Genomic DNA, 21182 nt, shown 5'->3' with positions numbered 1-21182 from the left:
GATAGTTAACCTAGCAGCCACGCTGCTGTGTGTAGTGTCGCGGACATGCAGCCACGTTTCCAGTAACAGTCTCCACCACACATTGAATTTAGTTTAGCAGATTTTTCTGTCTGCGCTGCGTAACGATAGCGATTGTCCCACAAACAGTGAGCAGCTGTAGCTCTGCTGGTATCTTCGTGCTCGCCGCCGCTCTGTCATTGCGGCGTAACTTTTACGAGTGTCCGACAGTCCGTGTGTGTTTGGCGGTGGGGAGTGTAGGTTTGTTGGTGGCGTTCTAGCTGTAAACGTAGGTGTAGCAGACAGTGTGTGTACAGTTTATTTGTCGGTGGGTAAATGCTACGAGGCTACAACTCGTTTTGCTCAAGCGAGCGATAGACGGGAGCCAACTTCCTGTATCTGCAACTCCGGCTCCTTAAAGAGACGAGCCGCTCCTCGGTGTTTTTCTCAGCTTTTTAATTAATTCTGAATATTTCTTTTAACCGATTTAACCGATAGCGTTAATCGATTAAAATGCTTAATGTCGGTTAACGGTTAAACGGTTAATTATTAACATCCCTAGTCCAAAGTTCTGGACTGCGAATTAGTTGGAAGTAGCTCATGTGAAAGTATTTTGGAGGCATAAATACTTCAGTATATATGCTAGTTAAGCAGTGAGCACACCGCCTCAGAGCTGTTGGTTTATTCATGTTTGTTATTCTTTAAGTCGCTGAAGGTTGGGTGTGCTCGTCCGTGGAAGTGGCGCTCAGTCTAACACACACATTCATTACAGGGGATCATGTTGTCTCATTATGTAAAACAAACTATATGCTGTATCATAATGACAACAAAGCCTTTGCAGACCAAAAATAAACCCGCCTTGTTGTCTTTAGAAATAGTGATTTTTTTGTTGCCCACTTCCTGTGCTGTCCACACGCTCTTTATATCTGAAGCAATAAGCTTTTATTCTGCAACAGCCCTCTCTCCCTCCCTCCCTGTCTGCCTGTGTGGCTGTTCAATGTTCACTCTTTGTCTCTGTTAAAGATTCACGGTGTCCTTCAGCCATCACTCGGGCTCTCTCACTCCAGTCGAGAGGCGTGGGGTGGAGGCTGGTCTCGGCTGGTGACAGAGGAGGGCTGTAAAAGCAGCAAGGCTGAGGCAGCCGGTCCTCTGAGAACAGGGTTAGCTGGTAGCCAGCGCTTCTCTCATCATGACTGTGACTCATACCACTCGCCGGATGACAATGGCTCTCTGGTCTAACCAGCTGTGGCCGTGATGACCTGTTCAGCTCCGGCATGTACGTTTATGTGAGGAAATCCTATTTGGGGATTCTTTATGTGAATAGAGCTGCAACTAATGATTATTTTCATTATTGATAAATGTGTTGATTATTTTTTATTTTCACTGATCGTTTAGTCTTTTTAATAATCGTCCTCATACGTTGCCAGAGCCCAAGACGTGATGTCTTCAAATTTACTTTTTTTGCAAGATCAACAGTCTAAAACCAAAAGATATTTAATTTAGGGAAGCCGTCAAATGCAGAGAAGTGAGACAAATTAAAGGTTGGGTTGGTCGTGCTGTTCAAATACAATTGACCCGAATGCTTCGAAGCTTTGTAACTTCAACCGTTGCCATGGTATTCAACCTCCAAATCACTATTTAAATGCTTCGTTTTTTTTATATAAGTATGTAATAATAATATATAAATTCCAAAATAGCCCATGAAATAAGGAATAATCCCTCAACATTATTACCTCCGCCAAGGCCGAAGGCCTAGGAAGGAGGTAATGTTTTCACCGGCGTTGGTTTGTTTTTTGGTTTGTTTGTTTGTCCGTTTGCAGGATAACTCCAAAAGTCTGCGATGGATTTGAATGAACGTTTTTGGAGGGGTGGGGTGTGGCACAATGAACAATCCATGAGATTTTGGTGGCGATCTGGATCATGATCCGGATTCAGGAATATTTTTTAAGAATTCCGATCAGACGCATGACCCCGCCTTCTTCCTTCAAAGAGAGAGCGGGGGGGGATGGATGAAATTACAGCTGATTACAGTACAGCTGATCTCAACATAAACATAAAATACACGTGGATGATGGCGCAAGCTGAATGGAGAGGGGGGGCGGAGGTCTGCGCTCTCCGAGTGCCATTCTAGTTAATTATTATTAGTTATTTTCAGACGGATATCGCTGTTTGTTGTGTGTAGAGATGCGTGTGTGTGCAGTAGTGCGTCAGCGGCATTGCCCTGGGCACTGAAACAGGGGAGATGGAAATGGACAGAAGAACATGTCAGCCTGCTGCGCCACGCAGTGCCACGCTGCTCCGCCACGCTGCTCCGCCACGCTGCTCCGCCACGCTGCTCCGCCACGCTGCTCCGCGAAGCTTCGAAACCTTCGAATATTTCTCACCGAAGCATGGAAGCCCCCCTCTCTGCCCGTGCACTCATTACCCGTCACCTTCCACAAGCTGCTAGCTTTACAGCTGTGAGTACTAACAACAGCCATGTTCATCATTTACGTTCATAATGATAATGTCGGGGGAGTGGCTTTGGAGGGAGGCCTGGAGGGACGGACCGTCACTGTTGCCGACTTCAGATTTCGGGTCTTTTGGAGCTAGTGCTGCTACTTTCATTGTAAAAGAGTTGGCAACACTGGTCTTGTTTTTATGGATTCATATTTAGAATCTAGTGTACTCTTGTTAGTTTCTCAGCATTACCGACCCTACCCTTTAATACGCTAAATATGTGTGCACCTTTTTTGGTAAAATGTTTTCCATTCCACCAAACACATCTCAACAAATCTCCCAAAATAGACATTCATCACTTAAATGCTGAAATGGATCACATGACTGTGAAGAGAATGTGCACTGAAGCAGCCTAAATGAAGCACTTAATTTAACAACTTCCGTCCCACTCTTGTACCTCCGTATACAGTATGTTTGTTAATGTGTTAGGGTAGCTGTTTGCTGTTATGAGCTGTGGGCGTGCTAACAGATAACAGCCAGGTTGGGATCTCGTTCTGAGGCCGAGGCAGGCATGTTGATGAAGCCGCCGCTGCTTCCTCGACGCTCCGTCCTCTCAGCCTGTTAGCCACAAGTCCCGAGGGGGAATGCTAATAGGAGGAGAGGCATCCTCTTGGAATATATAATGCCACTAGCAGACAGAGCTTTGTTACCCGAGGGAGTGGCATCATTCCCTGTGAGTGATGACTCATTAATTTATTCTCCGCTGGTTTATCCTGAAAGCCACTAATCCTACATTCAGTGGATTCATAATGCGGAGCCATTTGCACTGTCAGATAAAGTACATTTTCACAATCTTTATGTCTGTAGATGGATGGTTTTGATGCAAGCTTGTAGGCGTGCTAGTTTCACTGATTTATTTATGCAGAAACGGTTGTTTTACATAACAGAGTATGATCATTCACATAATTTAATTTCCACAAATGCCACATTTCTTATCTTATTTTATCCCCAGAAAGTCAAATGAGCATGCTTTGTCTTTTCCATTACCTCCACATTCATGCCTTCCCCGTGGAGCATGTTAATGGTGGATTTCTCCCTAACAGTTGCTCTCCGGAGAGATCCAGCAGCCCTCTGGTCATTAGCCAGCCTCTCTGCACTCTCGGCTCCTGCAGTGCTACATAATCAGAAAGATCTGAATTGCCAGGGAAAGTGAATGTGTGATAATGTTGTTTTTCTTTGTCGACTGCAGAAACAAAACCACCTAAAAGATATTTCAGTGTTAGGAAGGTTAGTTGAAGCCCAAACAGAGCAGGACACCGCGTTATAGTGTTGCTAATAAATAATATCAACAGCTCAGTAGCGATTACGCATAAATCCACCATCATTAATACTGCATCGAGCCAAAGATGTCATTCACTGACACACTCAAGGTTCAGCTGTCAAGATTTACGTCCTATTTTTTTCTTGTCCTTGTCACTGAATCTCACATCTCTCACTGTCTAAGACCTGTACAGTCTAATGCAATCCAGCTGCAACAGGGCTGCAGGATACATTTTCTAGAGCTTATAATGTTCATTATTTGTGTAACCACTGTCAGATGAGTTAAAGGATAACTTCGGTATTTTTAGAACGCTGCAGAGGGCAGCCGCTAAACGAGCTGTAATGTAATCCTTTGGGGCAGCATGGTACCGTCCGTTTACGTCCACTAAAAGTTCTTGATTTTTCCACTGACAGGCTCAGATTGTTATTATAAGTGTCTGACAACATTATGGAAAGGACCCTACAGAGAAATAAAACGTTCTTCTTTCCTTTCGCTTGATCTGGTCTGTTTGTCTCGCTCTGAGAAGTCTCGCTGCGAAATGTTGCGTCGTCTCCACATTGTTGAAATCAGCTAAATATTCAGCCATGACATTGTAAATCTTTTAGATAACACAGGGGTCAGCAACCGGCGGCTCCGGAGCCACATGCGGCTCTTTAGCCCGTATCCAGTGGCTCCCTGTGGATTTTTAAAAATGGAAATTGATAAATGTTTTGTGTTTACATTTTCATTTTTATTTATCATTGTTGTAGGTCTATGGTACGACGATATGACGGAGTATTAGGGCCACATTGAGGAAAAAAAATAAATCTGAGATTTCGAGAATAAAGTCCTAATATTACGAGAATAAAATCAAACGTTTACGAGAAAAAGTAGTCGTAATATTATGAGGATAAAGTCAGAAATTTAAGAGAAAAAAGTCTTAGTTTTATGAGAATAAAGTTTAGTAATATTACGACTTTTTTTCTCGTTAAGTTTTTACTTTATTCTCGTAAAATTATGATTTTATTCTCGTAAATCTCAGATGTTTTTTCCCTCATTGTGGCCCTAATACTCCGTAGTACATTGTCTCTTTGGCCCTCACTGCATTAGACTTATATGCTATATACTTAGACTATAAACTGTGTTACCTTTATCACAATGATCAAATGTTTTGCGGCTCCAGACAGATTATTTTTTTTTGCGTAAAATGGCTCTTTTGATAGTAAAAGTTGCTGACCCCTGAGATAACACTAAGCTACGCTTTCTGTACTCCAACACAACAAACTCTAACAACACCATCCAGCACTCCTCTCTCCACTCACGTTTTCACCGTTGTCTTCCAGCAACAAGTCACATGACAATAACTAACGGAAAGTGAAAAGTAAGAAAAAAGGTTTAATGTCTCTGTAGGGTCCTTTCCATTGATGTTGTCAGACACTTATAATAACAATCTGAGCCTGTCGGTGGCAAAAACAAGAACTTTTAGTGGACGTAAACTGATGGTACCAGGTTGCCCCAAATGATTACATTACAGCTCGTTTAGCGGCTGGGGACTGCGGCGTTCTCTCTCAATACTGGACCAATTTCAAAAAGAGTTGTCCCCATTAGTCACTTAGACACAAACAGGGTTGAAAAATACTGAAGTTATTCTTTAATTTGTGATTTTTGAGGATATAGTTTGTGGTGTTGTTGTATTAGATTGCGATTAAATAACACCTTTTATAATAAGTTATCGTGCGATCAAGATTGCCGACACCTACTAATGAATGTTGTCCTGTTTCCACAGAGGCCGCCAACGGGAACGTCCCCGCGGGGCAGCGGCCCCCACCTCGAATCCGCAATGTTCAGATCAACAACCAGATCGTGAAACTCAAGTACTGCTACACCTGCAAGATCTTCCGACCACCTCGAGCGTCTCACTGCAGCATCTGTGACAACTGCGTCGGTAAGTAAAATGTCCTCTGATCCGCCGTCACTGGCTTTATACAAAGTGAGAAGACAGCTCATTGAAATCGGTTTATTTCAGTTTTTCAGAAATAGAAAGGTGAGTTATGTTTTTGTGGTTGAAAAATAGCTTTTTGACGTGTACTGAAGCCTGGATCTTAATTACCTCTCTGCCTTCATTTGTCACTATAATGAAAAAATAAGAAATCATAGCTTTATAAATAAACGTTGGACGCAGCAGACGGGGTGCAAAAAGTTTCAGAAAACTGAATCAAATGAAACCAAAAACTTCACAGGGAGTGTTTTTATGGAATATGCTTTGAATTATTAAGGCGGTTTGAACTGTGTGTGTGTGTGTGTGTTGTGGTGTGTGTGTGTGTGTGTTGTGCAATGTGTGTGTAGCTGTTCATCTCTCAACCCTGCGGAATAACAGTGATTTGGCTTCTGATGATTGAGGAATGCGTCTGAAGGGAGCGTAGACTCATAGGCGATATGAGAGGAGACAGTGGAGGCTCAGTGAGGGAATAAGTGCTCAGTCATTGTGAACACTGGTTCACCTGTGTCCACCTGCTGTAGGAACACACACACACACACACACACACACACACACACACACACACACACACACACACACACACACACACACACACACACACACATAGTCCAAGCATGACACAGCAGCATGCCTCAGTTTTACTGCAGTCATATCTTCTCCTCCTCAACCTGACATTGTTTATAGCGGGTTAAAGTCTCTCACAGAAGATGCAGCATAATAAAAAAAACAAAAACAGCCAAACTGCTTCACAACCTGTATTTGTTTATACCCAGAGCCATGTCTCTGGTTGATATATTATCAGATGTCTGATGTACAGTATAGCCTGTGAGTATTTGGAGATTTGCTGTAGCTCTGTATGCAGCAACACTGGAGCTGAAATAAAACAATAACTATGGGGGTAAAGTGCTCGCCTGGCTCCAGACCTCTGTATCGCTGCATACATCTCTTTTTTTTTTTTTTGCAATTTAGATTGATTATGAAGCTAGTAGAGTGCTTCAGCTTTAATTTAAAGGTTTTTACGTCAGTATTGAGTGAACAGGGTAGAGGATTATTGTCCTGCTGCACTCTATATGTGATCTAAAAACTGAGGGGGACTATTTATAACAAGACAAATGCTGTCTATCAATTTGAACTTCACTTCGGATATTTGCGAAGTGCGTGAATCTTGACAGGGTAGTGTTGTCTCAAATCTTTTTTAATGGCAAACTGCAACTTGACGGACTTTTGATGGCAACTTTTGACCGCGATTGCCGCCCGACAAAATATCTGCCGGCTTGTTTGCTCTCTTGACAATTGAAGTAAAACTGAATAAAAATGAACGTGATTTTACTTTTACATGCTTTTGTGTGTGCCCACTGTTTCACGGAGGGGAAAATACGCCACCAATCTCAGCCATTTTCACAAGTTTGCTGGTCCCTGTCCTTCCGCTGCGTAGCCTTTTGAGGGTGAGAAGTGTCCAGCGTTCCACACCCAACTTTTTGACCATTATGTTAACACCATGCAGGTATTCATAGTGCAATTCATTTTGCCATACTTGTCAGTGTGAACACACGTATGCACTCAAAATAGCACATGTAAGCACGGAAGAATGCAAATTGAGAAACAGCAAAACAGTCTCCATCCATGCTACAGCTCTGTAAGGCTGTGTTTTATGGTGCTTTGAGCTAAATGCTAACGTCAGCATGCATAACATCTTCTGGAGACAATGAGTGTTTGTACAAAATTACAGGTCAATTCATCCATTAGTTGTTGAGATATTTCAGTCTGAATGAAAGTGGTGGACCAACCAACTGAATGTGAATTTACATTTATGGATATGGAATTTGGCCATTATAATAATAAGATTAATTGTTTACATGTGAGTGTTTTTCTGTGTATTATTTTCCAGGAGACCAAACAACACATTCCTCCAAAGCAAGACAAAACAAAACTGTTTGTATGTGTGCGCGGCGGCTTAGAGATTCTATAGCAAATGATCAAAACAAACCATACTACAATCTCACAGCTGCTCGAGCAGATATGTACTGAAAGGTCGCCATACGCTGCTAAAATGATCCTTTAGGTCCTCGTAGAGCAAATCTTATCTTTTCTAGCTTCAAAAATTGTCGTGTATGTCTGATCCAATGTTTAAAGGAGGGAGGAGTAGCCTGCTTCCAACTGAGTAAGATGAGTCTTCGGGCTAAAAGAGTGACGTAAGCGATGCAATCTGACTGTGCCCTATAGGAAGACGATCGTCTTCACATTGTGGATACCAGAAATGGCTGTTAGAGCATTTGCATCTATTGGTCTTTCAAGTATTTCGGATAGAGTATCCAAAAATGGAGGACCAGTAACCTGAGAGTCTCGGGCAAAACCAGAATGTATGAGTTGATATCTATTTATGTTGACCTTATATCTACGGGCTGCTTCACGTCTTGCGTTTCTACTGTATAATGTTGTGAAACTCCAACAGACACACCTGTCTGTTTGACCCTGTCCTGCTTTCATCTGGCTCTCCTCCACATTATAGTTGCAAAGAGGAAGTGATTCTATATTTAGACTGCAGGTTTACAGTAACTGATGCACAATGCTGTCTTTGACAATGCGGTGTATTTTTAACACTTGTTTTGATTTCCACAAGTGTGTATTTTATGAAAAGTTGTGTGCAGCCTCTGGTACAGTTTACATATTTATACAAAGACTATTTCTTCTCTTCTTCACAGACCGTTTCGATCACCACTGTCCATGGGTCGGCAACTGTGTGGGCAAGAGGAACTACCGCTACTTCTACATGTTCACCCTGTCGCTCTCCCTGCTCACCATTTATATCTTCACCTTCGACATCGTCCACGTGGTGATGCGTGAGTATCCTGTCAAGTCATGTGTCCGGTCGGAAGGAACAAACATGTGGGAGAATAGTGCATGGATAGATAAAAGAATATGACAAAACAGGAAGCACGACCTGTGACAGAAAGCTCGCTCGTAGCTTCTAGCGCATATGCAAACACATGCACATGTGCTGAAACTATGACCTAATTCCGACCAGGCTTTTCCTGCAGCGTGACACGAAGCCCAACAGCAACTGACAGCTTGACATGATTCCTCTTTCATCCTCATCCTCCTGCTTCCTTGTTCCACCCAACGCAGACAGCAGGAAGACAGAGAGACGAGGAAACAGTGTGTTTCTAGTCAGGATAATTAGCTCCGGGCTTGTTATCTTAATACTGGAGTAATTGTCTTTTCAGTACAGAGAAAATGAATAAGGAAGGGATTTTTTAGAAAGTCTTTTTTAACTTTCCTCTGTCTCTGTTGCTCTTCTTCACAGGTTCGGTGGATCATGGCTTTTTGAACACTTTGAAGATAACACCTGGCACATATCCTTTTTAAGCATTGACCACAGTATATACTACAAAGACAGCTGCTGTGTGGGCCATGTACTGTATGCCAGATTTCCTAGACTAGAAAATGAAAAACATCAAGTATCACACCCCGACTACAGTACGACCGTTCCCTAAACCTCTACCCGAACAGCGATTTTCAAATAATAGCTTAGCATCTGTAACGAGGCACAGTCAAGCTTGGATTTCTTAACATATCCTTTTTGTAGCCTTTCCCAAACCAAAAACACAAGAGCTAAAGTGTAAAGAATGAATTAAATTAAAGGCAGGGTTGATGATGTTCTCCAGTAAACACTATTTGTTCTATTGGTTGAAATGGTCTTTACACCCCGACAGCGATCCATTACTGATGAGCTCTGAAAAAGGAGCGGAAAAGAGCCGTCATCTGTAGCTGCTGTAATCCTGTAAAAACGTCTACCAATCACTGCCTCACGGTGCGCTTGGAAAGAGCCAATCAGATGCCTCCCTGCCTCCCTGCTCGTACTCTACGCTTGGCGTACACCAGCCTGAACTCAAAGCGCGTCGCCGCCGCACGTTTCCTGGAGAATGGAAGAGAAAACTCAGCCCTCCAGTAGCACTGCCGCGGTTACTTGTCATGAGGTAGCGTTGTTGAGTTGAGGTCCTCTCTCCGCTCTGTGTCTGTGAAGTAGTTACGATGCGGCGGTGCTCGTGCATGTGTGTGTGTGTGTGGGGGGGGGCGTTGTCTTGGAAGGAGCCCCGAAGGGAGGGGGGGGGGGGGGGGGGGTGGTTTAGACGGAGCTCCTGAGGCGAAGCTACTTTCAAATTATGCTAGCTTTCCAACATCGTCGACCCTACCTTTTAAAGGGACTGTTTGTAACTTCTTGCACATATAAATCATTGCGGGTCGGTGTCCCATGCGCCCTCGCGTGTGGCTACGCTGTTCAGACAAGACTCCAACATAAACTACACGGAAGCACCAAAACCGCAAAGTTCTGTCTAGTGAAGCCCGTCTGTTAAACAGTGTTGGCCGCGGTCGGAGGACGCGGGGGAGACCGTAGCTTTGGTCTCCAGGGCCGTAGTCTCTGCTGTACTCTGCTCCTCTGCCTGCTTGTCTTCACTCACACACCGCGCTCGTCACGCGCTCTTGCTCCACCCCTACACATGCATGCGCGCACACTACACACAGCAGAATGGTTAGTTTAGCTCTGAGAAGTCAGTTCTTTCTATTTTGCACAGTGAAAACCTGCTTTTGACCCTTTAAAAAAAAAAAAAAAAGGCTTTGGTTCCCTTCGTTGGCCGCTACTGGCTTTAGTCCTGTTACATAACTGTCTGCCGTTCTGCCGTCACCTGCTGTCCACTGTGTAATCAGTGACCACGTGTCGGACAGAAAACATCTGTTGCTGTTTTCTTAACTGGAGTCCACTGTGCTGGAGGTGTTGGTGTGTTTCTTCACCCTGTGGTCGGTGGTGGGACTGACGGGCTTCCACACCTACCTGATCTCTCTGAACCAGACCACCAATGAGGACGTAAGTACATCTTTCACTGCATGACGTCACATCTACAGTTTGTTTTGGATTTGAATCATCCTGTGAGGCACAATGCTGCTTTGCATCTAGTTTGTTTAGGTTCCACACTGTCTTTATGCAAATGACTGTGACATACAGACCAACAGGATTAACTCATTCTTTGGTTAGTCTGGTCTTTGTACAACGGGGCATTAGCGCCACATTGAGGAAAAAAAAAAATCTGAGAATTCGAAAATGAAGTCATAACATTACGAGAATAAAGTCGTAATATTACAAATTTATTTTCCTAATTTTACGACTTTTTTTCTCGTAAAGTTACGGCTTTATTCTCGTGAATGTATGACTTTATTCTCCTAATTTTACGACTTTTTTCTCGTAAATTTATGACCTTATTCTCGAAATATTACAACTTTTTTTCTCGTAAATGTATGACTTTATTCTCCTAATTTTACGACTTTTTTACTCGTAAAGTTACGGCTTTATTCTCGTGAATGTATGACTTTATTCTCCTAATTTTACGACTTTTTTCTCGTAAATTTATGACCTTATTCTCGAAATATTACAACTTTTTTTCTCGTAAATGTATGACTTTATTCTCCTAATTTTACGACTTTTTTACTCGTAAAGTTATGGCTTTATTCTCATAATATTAGGACTTTATTCTCGTAATGTTACGACTTTATTTCCGAAATCTCAAATTTTTTTTCCCCCTCAATGTGGCCCTAATACTCCGTCGTATCTTTGATATCATTATAATAATAATTATTATTATAGATGAATGTAATTGTCAAAGCTATAATAGTCATAATGAGGATAAAATACAGTTTTAAATGTGTAAATGCAGCCTGGCTTCACGTGACTGGAAAGACAAACATACATCTCGGAGGTGTAAACACTAGAATATCTAAGACTACAAAGCTGTTTCCTTGACAACAGCTCGGCCTGTGTCAGCACTGAAGGACAGCGGGCTGGTAAACTGTAGCTTGTTAAACAAGCCTATTATATTGTAAACTACAGTAAAGCAAATACAGAAAGAAAACAGACGGTGAAAAAAACAAGATCTGAACTGAAACTAGAAAGTCTTTTTTTATAACTTCAGTTGAAACAGACACACAGCGTGTCACATTTTGTTTGTTGTTCCTTTTTTCTAATCAGACTTCACACGAGGCAGAATAGACCACATGCAGGGACTGACCCATGTATTTCAAAATGTAATACATCCCTATTTTTATCCAGTTCAAACCACAGAGACCAAAATGTGGCCAGTAGTACAGCAGGAACATGTTTTAATCTGCTCAGAGTCGGAGCCATATGACAAATTGGCTGGCGAATGCTTGGACTCCTCTCCGCTCAGCGAGCCGCCGACGTCGTCTAGTGATCTAAAAATAAGCACGAAGAGCTGCTATTCTTAATAAAAACCCCAAATGAGCTGAAATAAGAACAAAACAGACCAGCTGGTTTCTGACTCGAGCTACATTTAGAAGATGCTTGTGAGGCTAAATGAGGAAAAAGAAGTATTGATTGCTTGATCGCATTACCAGTGAGTCATTATTGAGTCACCACACACACACACAGTCAGGCTGATGTGAAGCAGAAGATGAGATGTGCTGTTGCGAGGTGGATGAATCCACAAAGGGAGTAATTTATGTTGTGTCTGTGTATGCTGGCGTTAACAGCGTGTATACTTTATTGGAGGCTTTGTTAGCTCTGATCTGACTGCAGAGGCTCTGACGAGAAGCAGAGAGCAGCCGTGGTGGTGGTGGTGGTGGGAGGTTCTCTAGATGGCTGAAAGCAAGAGAGTGCACTCGTACTTTGTTGTAATGATTAATTTATAATTCCCCTTTTTCTTTCCTGTGGGAAAGCTGGCCTCATTTTTTTTCTCGTTTAATCAGTGTTGAAGCTCTGCAATGTGCACCTACAGTACGGCGTAATGTTGCTCCAGGAGGTGAAACAATGGCTGTCATCCCCGGCCGCTTCGATATCTGTGATTGGCCCTATTAATAGATGCATCGATACCTGCAGGGGCCGGGCACGCTGCCACAAAATACTGCTGTGGCAGAGAGGTGGAGGTGGAGCGGAGTGGAAGATAGAAATGGTGGAGTAAGGGCGAACAAGAGAAGGCACCTTGAATGTTGTAGCTGCTCTGGTCTCTCCCATAGGATGACACATGCTCTGTCAACTGTGTCTCCTACACACACACACACACTGACACACACACGCAGAGAGACAGTACACGTAGGAATGCAGTACTGAAGTACCAGACTGTTGACCTATATCTACTGCGACGAAAAATAACGCTGTTTTCTTTGACTTGCTGGAGGACCAGCCAAACCTTGTTTAGTTAACGGGTCAATAGATTGCCGAAGGAGTTGTTTGAATGTGTTTTTAGTTAGATGCCTGAAATAAAGTCTGTGGTTAAAGCTGCAGTAGGCAGTATATATATTTGGCATCATTGAATAAAACTTTCATAATAACCTTTCAGCATATTGTAATTCAAGTGTTCTGAGAGAAAACTAGACTTCTGCTCCTCCTCATGGCTCTGTTTTCAGGCTTTAGAACATCTAGCCCGTGGCGGGAGACTTTGACCAATCACAGGTCATTTCATTGAGAGAGCGTTCCTATTGGCTGTGCTCCGGTCATGTGACCAGAACTTGGCGTTCCTTCAACAGATTTTACAATGGCGGCCGCGTCACAAACTTTCTCATTTTACAGCTAAACCGTGCACTACAAGATGATTCTGAGAACATCTGAGGAGAAAAAAAATGGCATTAACGTAACAGAATATTGATTCATATTTGATCAGCGCTGCCTAGTTTGACCGTTTGGTCGGAGTTCGCAAGTGATTGACAGCCGTCTCTCATAGACGGCAGCCGGACAGCAAACCTCAGATCAGCTCTTACTGCTTGTTTTCCTCCGGTCTGTGAAATCTTGCAGATGCCGTTAGGAGCACCGGAGGACACAGAGGGACATGATTTTATTCAAGTTACCTGTTTCATGAACTACTGTCACGATATAGCGACCGTTTTATAAAAACAACTTTTTTAAATCATGTTTGCTCCAATCTGCCTACTGATGCTTTAACACAAGCTGAAGAGATTTTAATGTTTTGTTCTATGACATCAAATACGTCAGTAAATAGATGAGACTACTAAACGTCATCACGCCGAACACTACACCGCCTTTTGCTTAGTGGTGATGACGTGGACTCATGCAGCTGTGCTGTAGTTCGTTTATAGCCTAACGTTAGCTTTTTTACTTCTGGTGATTGCATTTACGCTTCAAAAATGTGTTGTTCACTTGTGGAAAATATCTTGTACAAGTATCATAGATGTTTGTTTGCACAGAGCTTCTTTTCTGCAATAATCCAAAACCAAATGGAAAAATCCCGTCGGCTTGTTGTCGAGGGAACCGTTGTAATGCTTCATCCCTGCAGCACTCTACTATTTATGTCTATCAATATACTTTCTCTTCTTCTGCATGTTTTTGGGTAAAATATCATCTAACCTGTATTTTTAGTTACATTTACACTTAAATCAATTGAAGAAATTATAATGAAATAACTGGTTATTGTTTTTCACATCAATGGTAATATAACATAAAAAGCAGTAACTTACTTAAAATCATGTTTGTTTCCTGTCACCAGTGTATGAATGTGTGTGTGTGTGTGAATGGGTGCTTGTGTTGTAAAGCTCTTTGAGTGCTCGCTGAGACTAGAAAAGCGATGTATAAATGCAGTTCATTTTGACATTTTATTAAAAACAGAAACATGCAGAAGAGGTGGGAGTGTGTTTTCAGCCCAGAGCAGCGCCTGCAGGTTCTCTTTCCAACCGTTTTATTTTGCTCCACCAACAACAGGGTGGGGCATCCTGTATGTAATCTGAGCGTCTGTGAGTGGAGCGATTCCAAAGATACCAAATATGTCAGGCTGACATACTGTACGTGTATAAAATGATGAACAAGACATCTAGAATATTTTCATTTGATGTAGTTGTGCAGCCATGCAGCATCAAATCTTTAGGTTTGAATATTTCACTCACTGTAAACATCATATGAATATGAAATAAGCCAATACAGAATATGTATATGATACAGTCGGATGTTTATGGGTTAAAATGTTCCTCCTGTTAGCTGCCAAATAATACATATGACTGACAGCATACAGTACAGCATGTAAGTACTTTATTTATTGCTAGGGGAATCCTTTTTATATGAATTCTCAGATTCTTCAATGAATTATTGAAGCGGTTGCAATCTTCTCGTTCGTACCCGTTGGCACATTGAGTTCCCATTAAAACCAGGAATCATTAAATCCCTGACAAGAATCCTTTTACTAGGTCAAAGCCAAGCCTTTGGGAATAACATCTAAAAATGGAACTATGCTTTTGAATAAGGTATAAGCATAGGGAAAAATCAGGGATGTGGTTTGGGATGAAATTCTGCTCCGGTGATGAATGTTGTGTATGTTTTTTTTTTGCCCAGATTAAAGGATCCTGGTCGGGAAAGAACAGAGTCCAGAACCCGTACAGCCACAAGAACATCTTCAAAAACTGCTGCGAGGTGCTCTGTGGGCCGGCGTACCCGAGGTACAGATTAAGTCTAAGAATCCCAACATCTTCCTTGTTTTAATTCATCGTCATGTTGTCTATATTAAGTTTGTGCCGTCTTCCTACTGTTATCAATGAGCTCTGTATCAGTGCCTGTGATAGATTAGACTTTTTAGATTTGTACGTCATCCTGGCGATTAACGAGCAGGATGCGGTTAGTGACTGATCGCCTTGTCTCGCTCTCTTCAGCGTCTTGGACAGAAGAGGACTGATGCGGGAGGATTCGCCGGATTCTGCTTCGTCTGCTGCACCTTCCTCCTTCAGCAGCAGCGACCCAGTGTCACAAACCACAGTGAGCACGCACACGCACACACACATACACACACACACACGCACACGCACGCACGCACACACACAGACACACACACACACACACACACACACTGCACCCTCCCCCTTCACACACTTCTCTGGCTCCAAAGTGGATCGAGGCTGCAAAGCACCGAATAGTGAATACAGAGCAGACATGAAAACTAAACCAATTACAGAGGTGTGTGTGTGTGAGGAGGAGGAAAGCAGTGACATTGATAATCCATCTTCAGACACCTGGATGTGGAGCCATTGTGTGTCTCTTTACATAATTGGTGTTGTTGATCCCATTATAATTGTTCATTTTTTATATTTTCTGCTAATAGATCATTAGCCGTGTTTTGTGCTACTTTTTCATATTGAAATATAAAGGCTGTACTAGTTGCCTGGCAACTGACGTCACAATGTAATGTTAAGTGTTAGCCTGTTAAATCAGTAAAGATACTAACTGAACTGGTTAAAAATCTTAATTTTGAAGCTGGTACATTATTGAAGGAATGGTTCAGATTAGGGATGTCATGGTTATCTGTATAGGGTTAGATAGCAGCTAAGTAGTGCTAGATAACTATTTATAGCTAGTAATTTGGTGATAGATAACTAGCTTGCTAACTAACAAGTTGTTTGCACGTATTCATTTCTGTGATGCTTTGCTGCAGCTCAGTTTGTCTCTCTCTCTTTCCTCCGCCTACAGAAAACTACAGCTCCACTCATCCCTAACGAGCACACGCCTGACGATGCCAAGCCGAGCATTGCCGCCTCAGCAGAGAAGAGCGCCTCCCCGAAAGAGGAACTCCCTCCTGCTCCAAAGGTCCCGCCCCTGGCTTCACCGGAGACTGATGCTGAAGCATCCGTCGTCAAGGACAAGGCCCATTAGCTGCATGAGGAGGCGGCTCTCGGCTGTCGTCGTGGCCTCTCCTCCCCGGCATCCTGCCTGGTCAGTAACTGAAACATTAATAATCAATATGTGATTACTGCGCGGGTGACTCGGTTACTCTCCGACGCCCGCTCTACATTCCGCCAGAAGAGCAGCGTTTCTGCGGCAGCTCCTCCTCTTCCCTCCTCTCCTCACCAGTAGCTGCAGAGCCGTTTGATTGACATTTACTCCTGCAGGAGGGGGGGGGAGTGATTTAATGGAACGTCAGCAGCTTCCTCTGTCTCCTGAACACTGCATGGAAAAGACACACGGGGAGAAACTGTTGGAAGAACTGCAGAGAAAAATAAACTCTCCAAGTGTATGACATCCTCACAGGTAACCTGTGGGTCGCTCCGACTGTCAGTACTTTTGTTCTTTATTTAAAATTGTATAATGACATTTATTGTGAGAGGCCAGTTCAAATATACTCCGTGCAAGTGTCTGGCAAAGACAATATTACTTCTGGACATGTATACATACAGTCAGTTTTCTGTGCTCATTACATGCCCTATGCAAACCATGAGAAGGCTGGACAAGCAGCTTTTGATGAAAGAAGGCGTAACACCAGTTAAGTGTGCGAGAACACATGATGTCCTTGCAGGAAGGAGGACATACAAATCCGTAGCTGAGATGTCCTAAAAGACTCCTTCCAGGCAGGCAAGTTAAAATCTACCTTGTATTCTGATATTGCTGCATTCAATACTGTTGTTACTTACATACAACTTCTTTTTTTTTAAGTGATCCAGACCAACGCCTGTCCTTCCATTTTTATATATATCAAGGATGTAGTTAGGACGTCGGTGCTCTGAAATAGATGGAAAGTTAAAAGTCTCAGCCAGAGTCCCAGCGTGTGAGAGAGAGAAAAGGCCTGACTTCTGATGATAGTAGACACTAGTAGTAACAGTGCCTTATCAAAACAGTTGCACCATCAAATGCAACGGAGGTCGACCAACAGAGAAGCCCTAGAGATCCGTTCTAACCACTGATACAGCGGTAAAATGAGAAATGCCAACGTTTATACTCTAATTAGTCCAGTGATTCCCAACCTGGAGGTTGCAAGATGAATCTTAAGTGGTCACGAGATGATTTAAGGAAGAGTTAGACATGTTTGGAAACGGCTTATTTGCTTTCTTGCAGATGGTTAGATGAGAAGATGCTCATGTCCCTATAGTAAATGTAAAGCTACGGCCAGGAAATGGTTAGCTCAGCTTAGCATAAAGACGGGAAACAGCACCTCTAAAGCTAATTAATTAATATGTTAAATTACATTTGGTTATTGTTATCAACTCTTTGTTGACTTCCTGTTGTTTTCACACTTTTTTGTACAGATTAAACAAAATAATGAATGAAGTTTAGAGGTGTTGGTAGGTGTAGAGAGGCTAGCAGCTAAGTCAGGGTTAATGTACAGCGAGCTGGTCATTGTTGTGAAATAAACCCCGACAGGGTGATGTGGCTTATTTATATTGTGGTTTATTTCAAAACAATGACCGGCTAGCTGTACATTATCCCGCTAATTACACAGCTACTTACTTAATAAATCAATAATTTGACACAAAAACGGTCCTCCAGAGTCCGACATCAGAACTGCGTCCATAACAACGGTCTGTTATAAAGAAATAAAAGACCGTAGAGCGCCGTGATTAACCAATCAGAATCGAGTATTCAACAAAGCCTTGTAATAAGCGGGATACTGTACAGCGAGCCGGTCATTGTTGTGAAAGAAACCCGGGTCTCTCATCGCCCTGAAGGGGTTTCTTTCACAACAATGACCGGCTCGTTGTACATTATCCCGCTTATTACACGGCTACTTACTTAATAAATCAATAATTTGACACAAAAACGGTCCTCTAGAGTCCGACATCAGAACTGCGTCCATAGCAACGGTCTGTTATAAAGAAATAACAGACCGCAGTGATTAACCAATCAGAATCGAGTATTCAACAACGGCGTGTAATAAGCTAAGCTAACCAGCTGCTGTCTGTGTGCTTCATAGTTGGCATACAGAGAGTGGTTTCGATCGAAGAAAGCAAATAAAAAGCGTATTACCTGAAATGTCCAAGTAGGAAAGAATGTATGCCACATAATACTATAAAATTTGTGCGTTTTTCTTATGAAATACTGTGAATAGACGTATGAGATCGCCGGGTTTCGAGGGTTCACAGGTCTGACGGGTTGGGAACCACTGAATTAAACCTTGTGAAACAAAAACTAAGCAAAGCCATTGTTGAATTGTACATAGTTTTAGCAGGTAAAGATGTACAGCTGTCAGCTGATCGGTGCGGAGGAAAGATTGCAGCAAGTTTTTTTTGGGTTTTTTTTAAGCATAAGTGCGGTCGGTGTTAGTTCTGCTGCCTGTGAGCTTGAGCACCTCCTCCTGCTGATCTTCATCCGAGTCCTCTCTCTTCCTACCGTCTTCTGCCTCCTCCCTAAAAAACACATTTAACTCTTCTCCTTCTCCTTGCATCTTTGCTGTGACAGTCAGCCCCTACGTTGCACCCCGAGGCCGCCTTCACTGCAGCCGTCTGCGGCAGGCTCATTATCAGCGAGAATAAAGCTGAGAGACAGCTCCTTTTCTTTTCACACATCCGTATGTATTTCAGCCTTTTAGTGTGGCCGGAGAGTTTATTTTTGTTTTGGTCACAGATCGCTCGAGGGGACAGCATCCACACAAAGGAAAAGAGGAAGAGAGAGAAAGCGAGGCTTATTCTTAGTATTTAAATGATGTTAGCTGATAGCAAGGGTTTGTAATAGTGATTGTGTTTGTATGCAAGACAGAGTTAGTGTTTGTGAAATATACTTGTGTAGAAGTTCTAGTGTGTCAACAGCATTGTATCAGACTCTGAAATCTGCCCAAGATTATTTATTATGAAGACACAATTCAAGTCACAGTTTCTCCTAAAGATTTAAACACAAAGAGTGGGAAATTAATTTTAGGATGCTGCGATTGTTGGCAGCTGTTTGATTATTTTCCATATTAATGGTGGAGCAGTTTAAAGCTTAATATATTAAAAACATGATCTATGATCTGGTCTATATAATGTCAGAAAATAGTGAATATTTGACAGATTGAAGTTGACATAAGTTAGTTTATTTTGTCCAAAATATTAAATTCATTATCGGAAAATATTTACATTTGAAAGCTGGAACATTTCTACTTTAAAAAAATTGTTGGCAATCAATTTTCTGACTAATCGATTAGTTGACTAATAGTTTCAGCCCTAGATAGATAGATCCGATGGAAGAAGTGTGTGGCAGTACTGTTTCTGTGAAGTATAAAAAAAAGTGTAACTGCTGAGTATTTGTTTGGAAAACTTTCCAATAAGAAGTACTAAACCAAGACAGTTTCTAAAGCTGAACTTAGTGGCTGAACTTTCTTTGTGGAAAGTATTTGAAGACAGTTTTTGGTGTATTTGATTGCTTTGCGTTGCTGTCACCGAGAAGCAAGAATGTATGTGATTGATATTCGATGAAAGAAGGGACGGGAGGTTTTAAAAAGGGACGGTTGAAGTTTAATTTTTCGCTCTAAAAGGTTTTGCAAACGATAGATCCGTGCTGCTCTCTTGTACGTATGATTCCTGTGTTAAAATGCCATGACGTTGTCAGATCTGAATGCTCTGATCAATCTATTACATTGCATTATGTATACAGATACTGTACTATACCATTGATGGAACTCTTTATTTATGTTCACTTTAAGTGTCAGCACTGTGATTATATGTATTTCATTCAATTTACTTCACTTCTTTTTACATGATCAATGTGTCTGGTAAATAAACAATATTGTCTTATTATTATTTGTCTTTTAAAAGAAGTTTTCTTTCGATAGGAGTTACTTACGGTGGCCCTGAGAACTCAACGCATTACGAATTAAGAAAATCTCTTCACCAATTTGCCAACACAGAGCTACAAATAGAGAAAACACAACCAAATACAGAAATGTGCAGCCAGTCACACACACGACAATGAAAACTGTTTCAAGGGACTCTTACATGTGATGCACATGGCTGAAATTATAGTATGCCGTAAAAAAGTCATGAATGGTAAATGGACTGCATTTGCACTATACTATGACTTTTTAATAACTTTCATATGACGTACTATACCATGAGTCAAAAAGCAATTTCATTGGGAAAGTCATAGTAAAGTGTCGAAAATTTGTATGAAAAAAAATCATAGTATAGTAGATCATAAGAATGCAAAAAAGGTCATAGTGTAGTATGTCGAAAAATTTCACAGTATAGTATGTCGTAAGAATGCACAAAAGTCATAGTATATGTTGAAAAATTTATTTAAAAAAAGTCATAGAATAGTATGTCGAAAAATAACAAGAAAAAAATAATAGTATAAAACTGTTGTGAAAAAAAGTCAGTGTATTATGACGAAAATTTGATGAAAAAGTCATAGTATATTTTTATGAAAAATAGTCATACTATAGCATGTTGAACAGTTTTAGGAAAAAAAAGTCATAGTATAGTATTACGAAAATGTTTATGACAAAAATTCATAGTATAGTATGTCGAATTTTTTTTCGAAAAAGTCGTATGGTATGTCGAAAAATTTCATGAAAATAAGGCATGGTATAGTATGTTGAAAAACGTTATAAAAAAGTCATAGTATAGTATGTCAAAATGTTTTTTGGAAAAAAAAGTCATAGTATAGTATGAAAAAAAAATTTCATGAAAAAAATTCATAGTATAGTATGAACATAAAAACATGTATTCTGAGGTCACACTGACCTTGACCTTTGACCACCCCGG

The 21182-nt window shown here is 41.6% G+C and overlaps 1 protein-coding gene across 2 annotated transcripts in view; it reads left to right on the top strand.

Annotated features, from left to right (window-relative positions):
• The window catches only part of zdhhc9 (zDHHC palmitoyltransferase 9), a 53646-nt gene extending 33427 nt beyond the window's left edge, over positions 1–20219 (top strand). For both annotated transcript variants that reach the window (XM_074649418.1, XM_074649417.1), the window contains exons 4-10: positions 5523–5681; positions 8438–8575; positions 9040–9088; positions 10497–10599; positions 15079–15182; positions 15393–15495; positions 16204–20219. In XM_074649418.1, coding sequence (XP_074505519.1) covers positions 5523–5681; positions 8438–8575; positions 9040–9088; positions 10497–10599; positions 15079–15182; positions 15393–15495; positions 16204–16386 — 839 coding nt within the window. In that variant the 3' untranslated portion in view covers positions 16387–20219. The remainder of the gene's footprint in view (positions 1–5522; positions 5682–8437; positions 8576–9039; positions 9089–10496; positions 10600–15078; positions 15183–15392; positions 15496–16203) is intronic.
• The last annotated feature ends 963 nt before the right edge of the window (positions 20220–21182 follow it).

The sequence above is a fragment of the Sebastes fasciatus genome, chromosome 10, assembly GCF_043250625.1.
Source record: "Sebastes fasciatus isolate fSebFas1 chromosome 10, fSebFas1.pri, whole genome shotgun sequence".
NCBI lineage: Eukaryota > Metazoa > Chordata > Actinopteri > Perciformes > Sebastidae > Sebastes > Sebastes fasciatus.
Note: the sequence above shows the minus strand (reverse complement) of the source record. Positions and strands in the feature narration are given on the sequence as shown.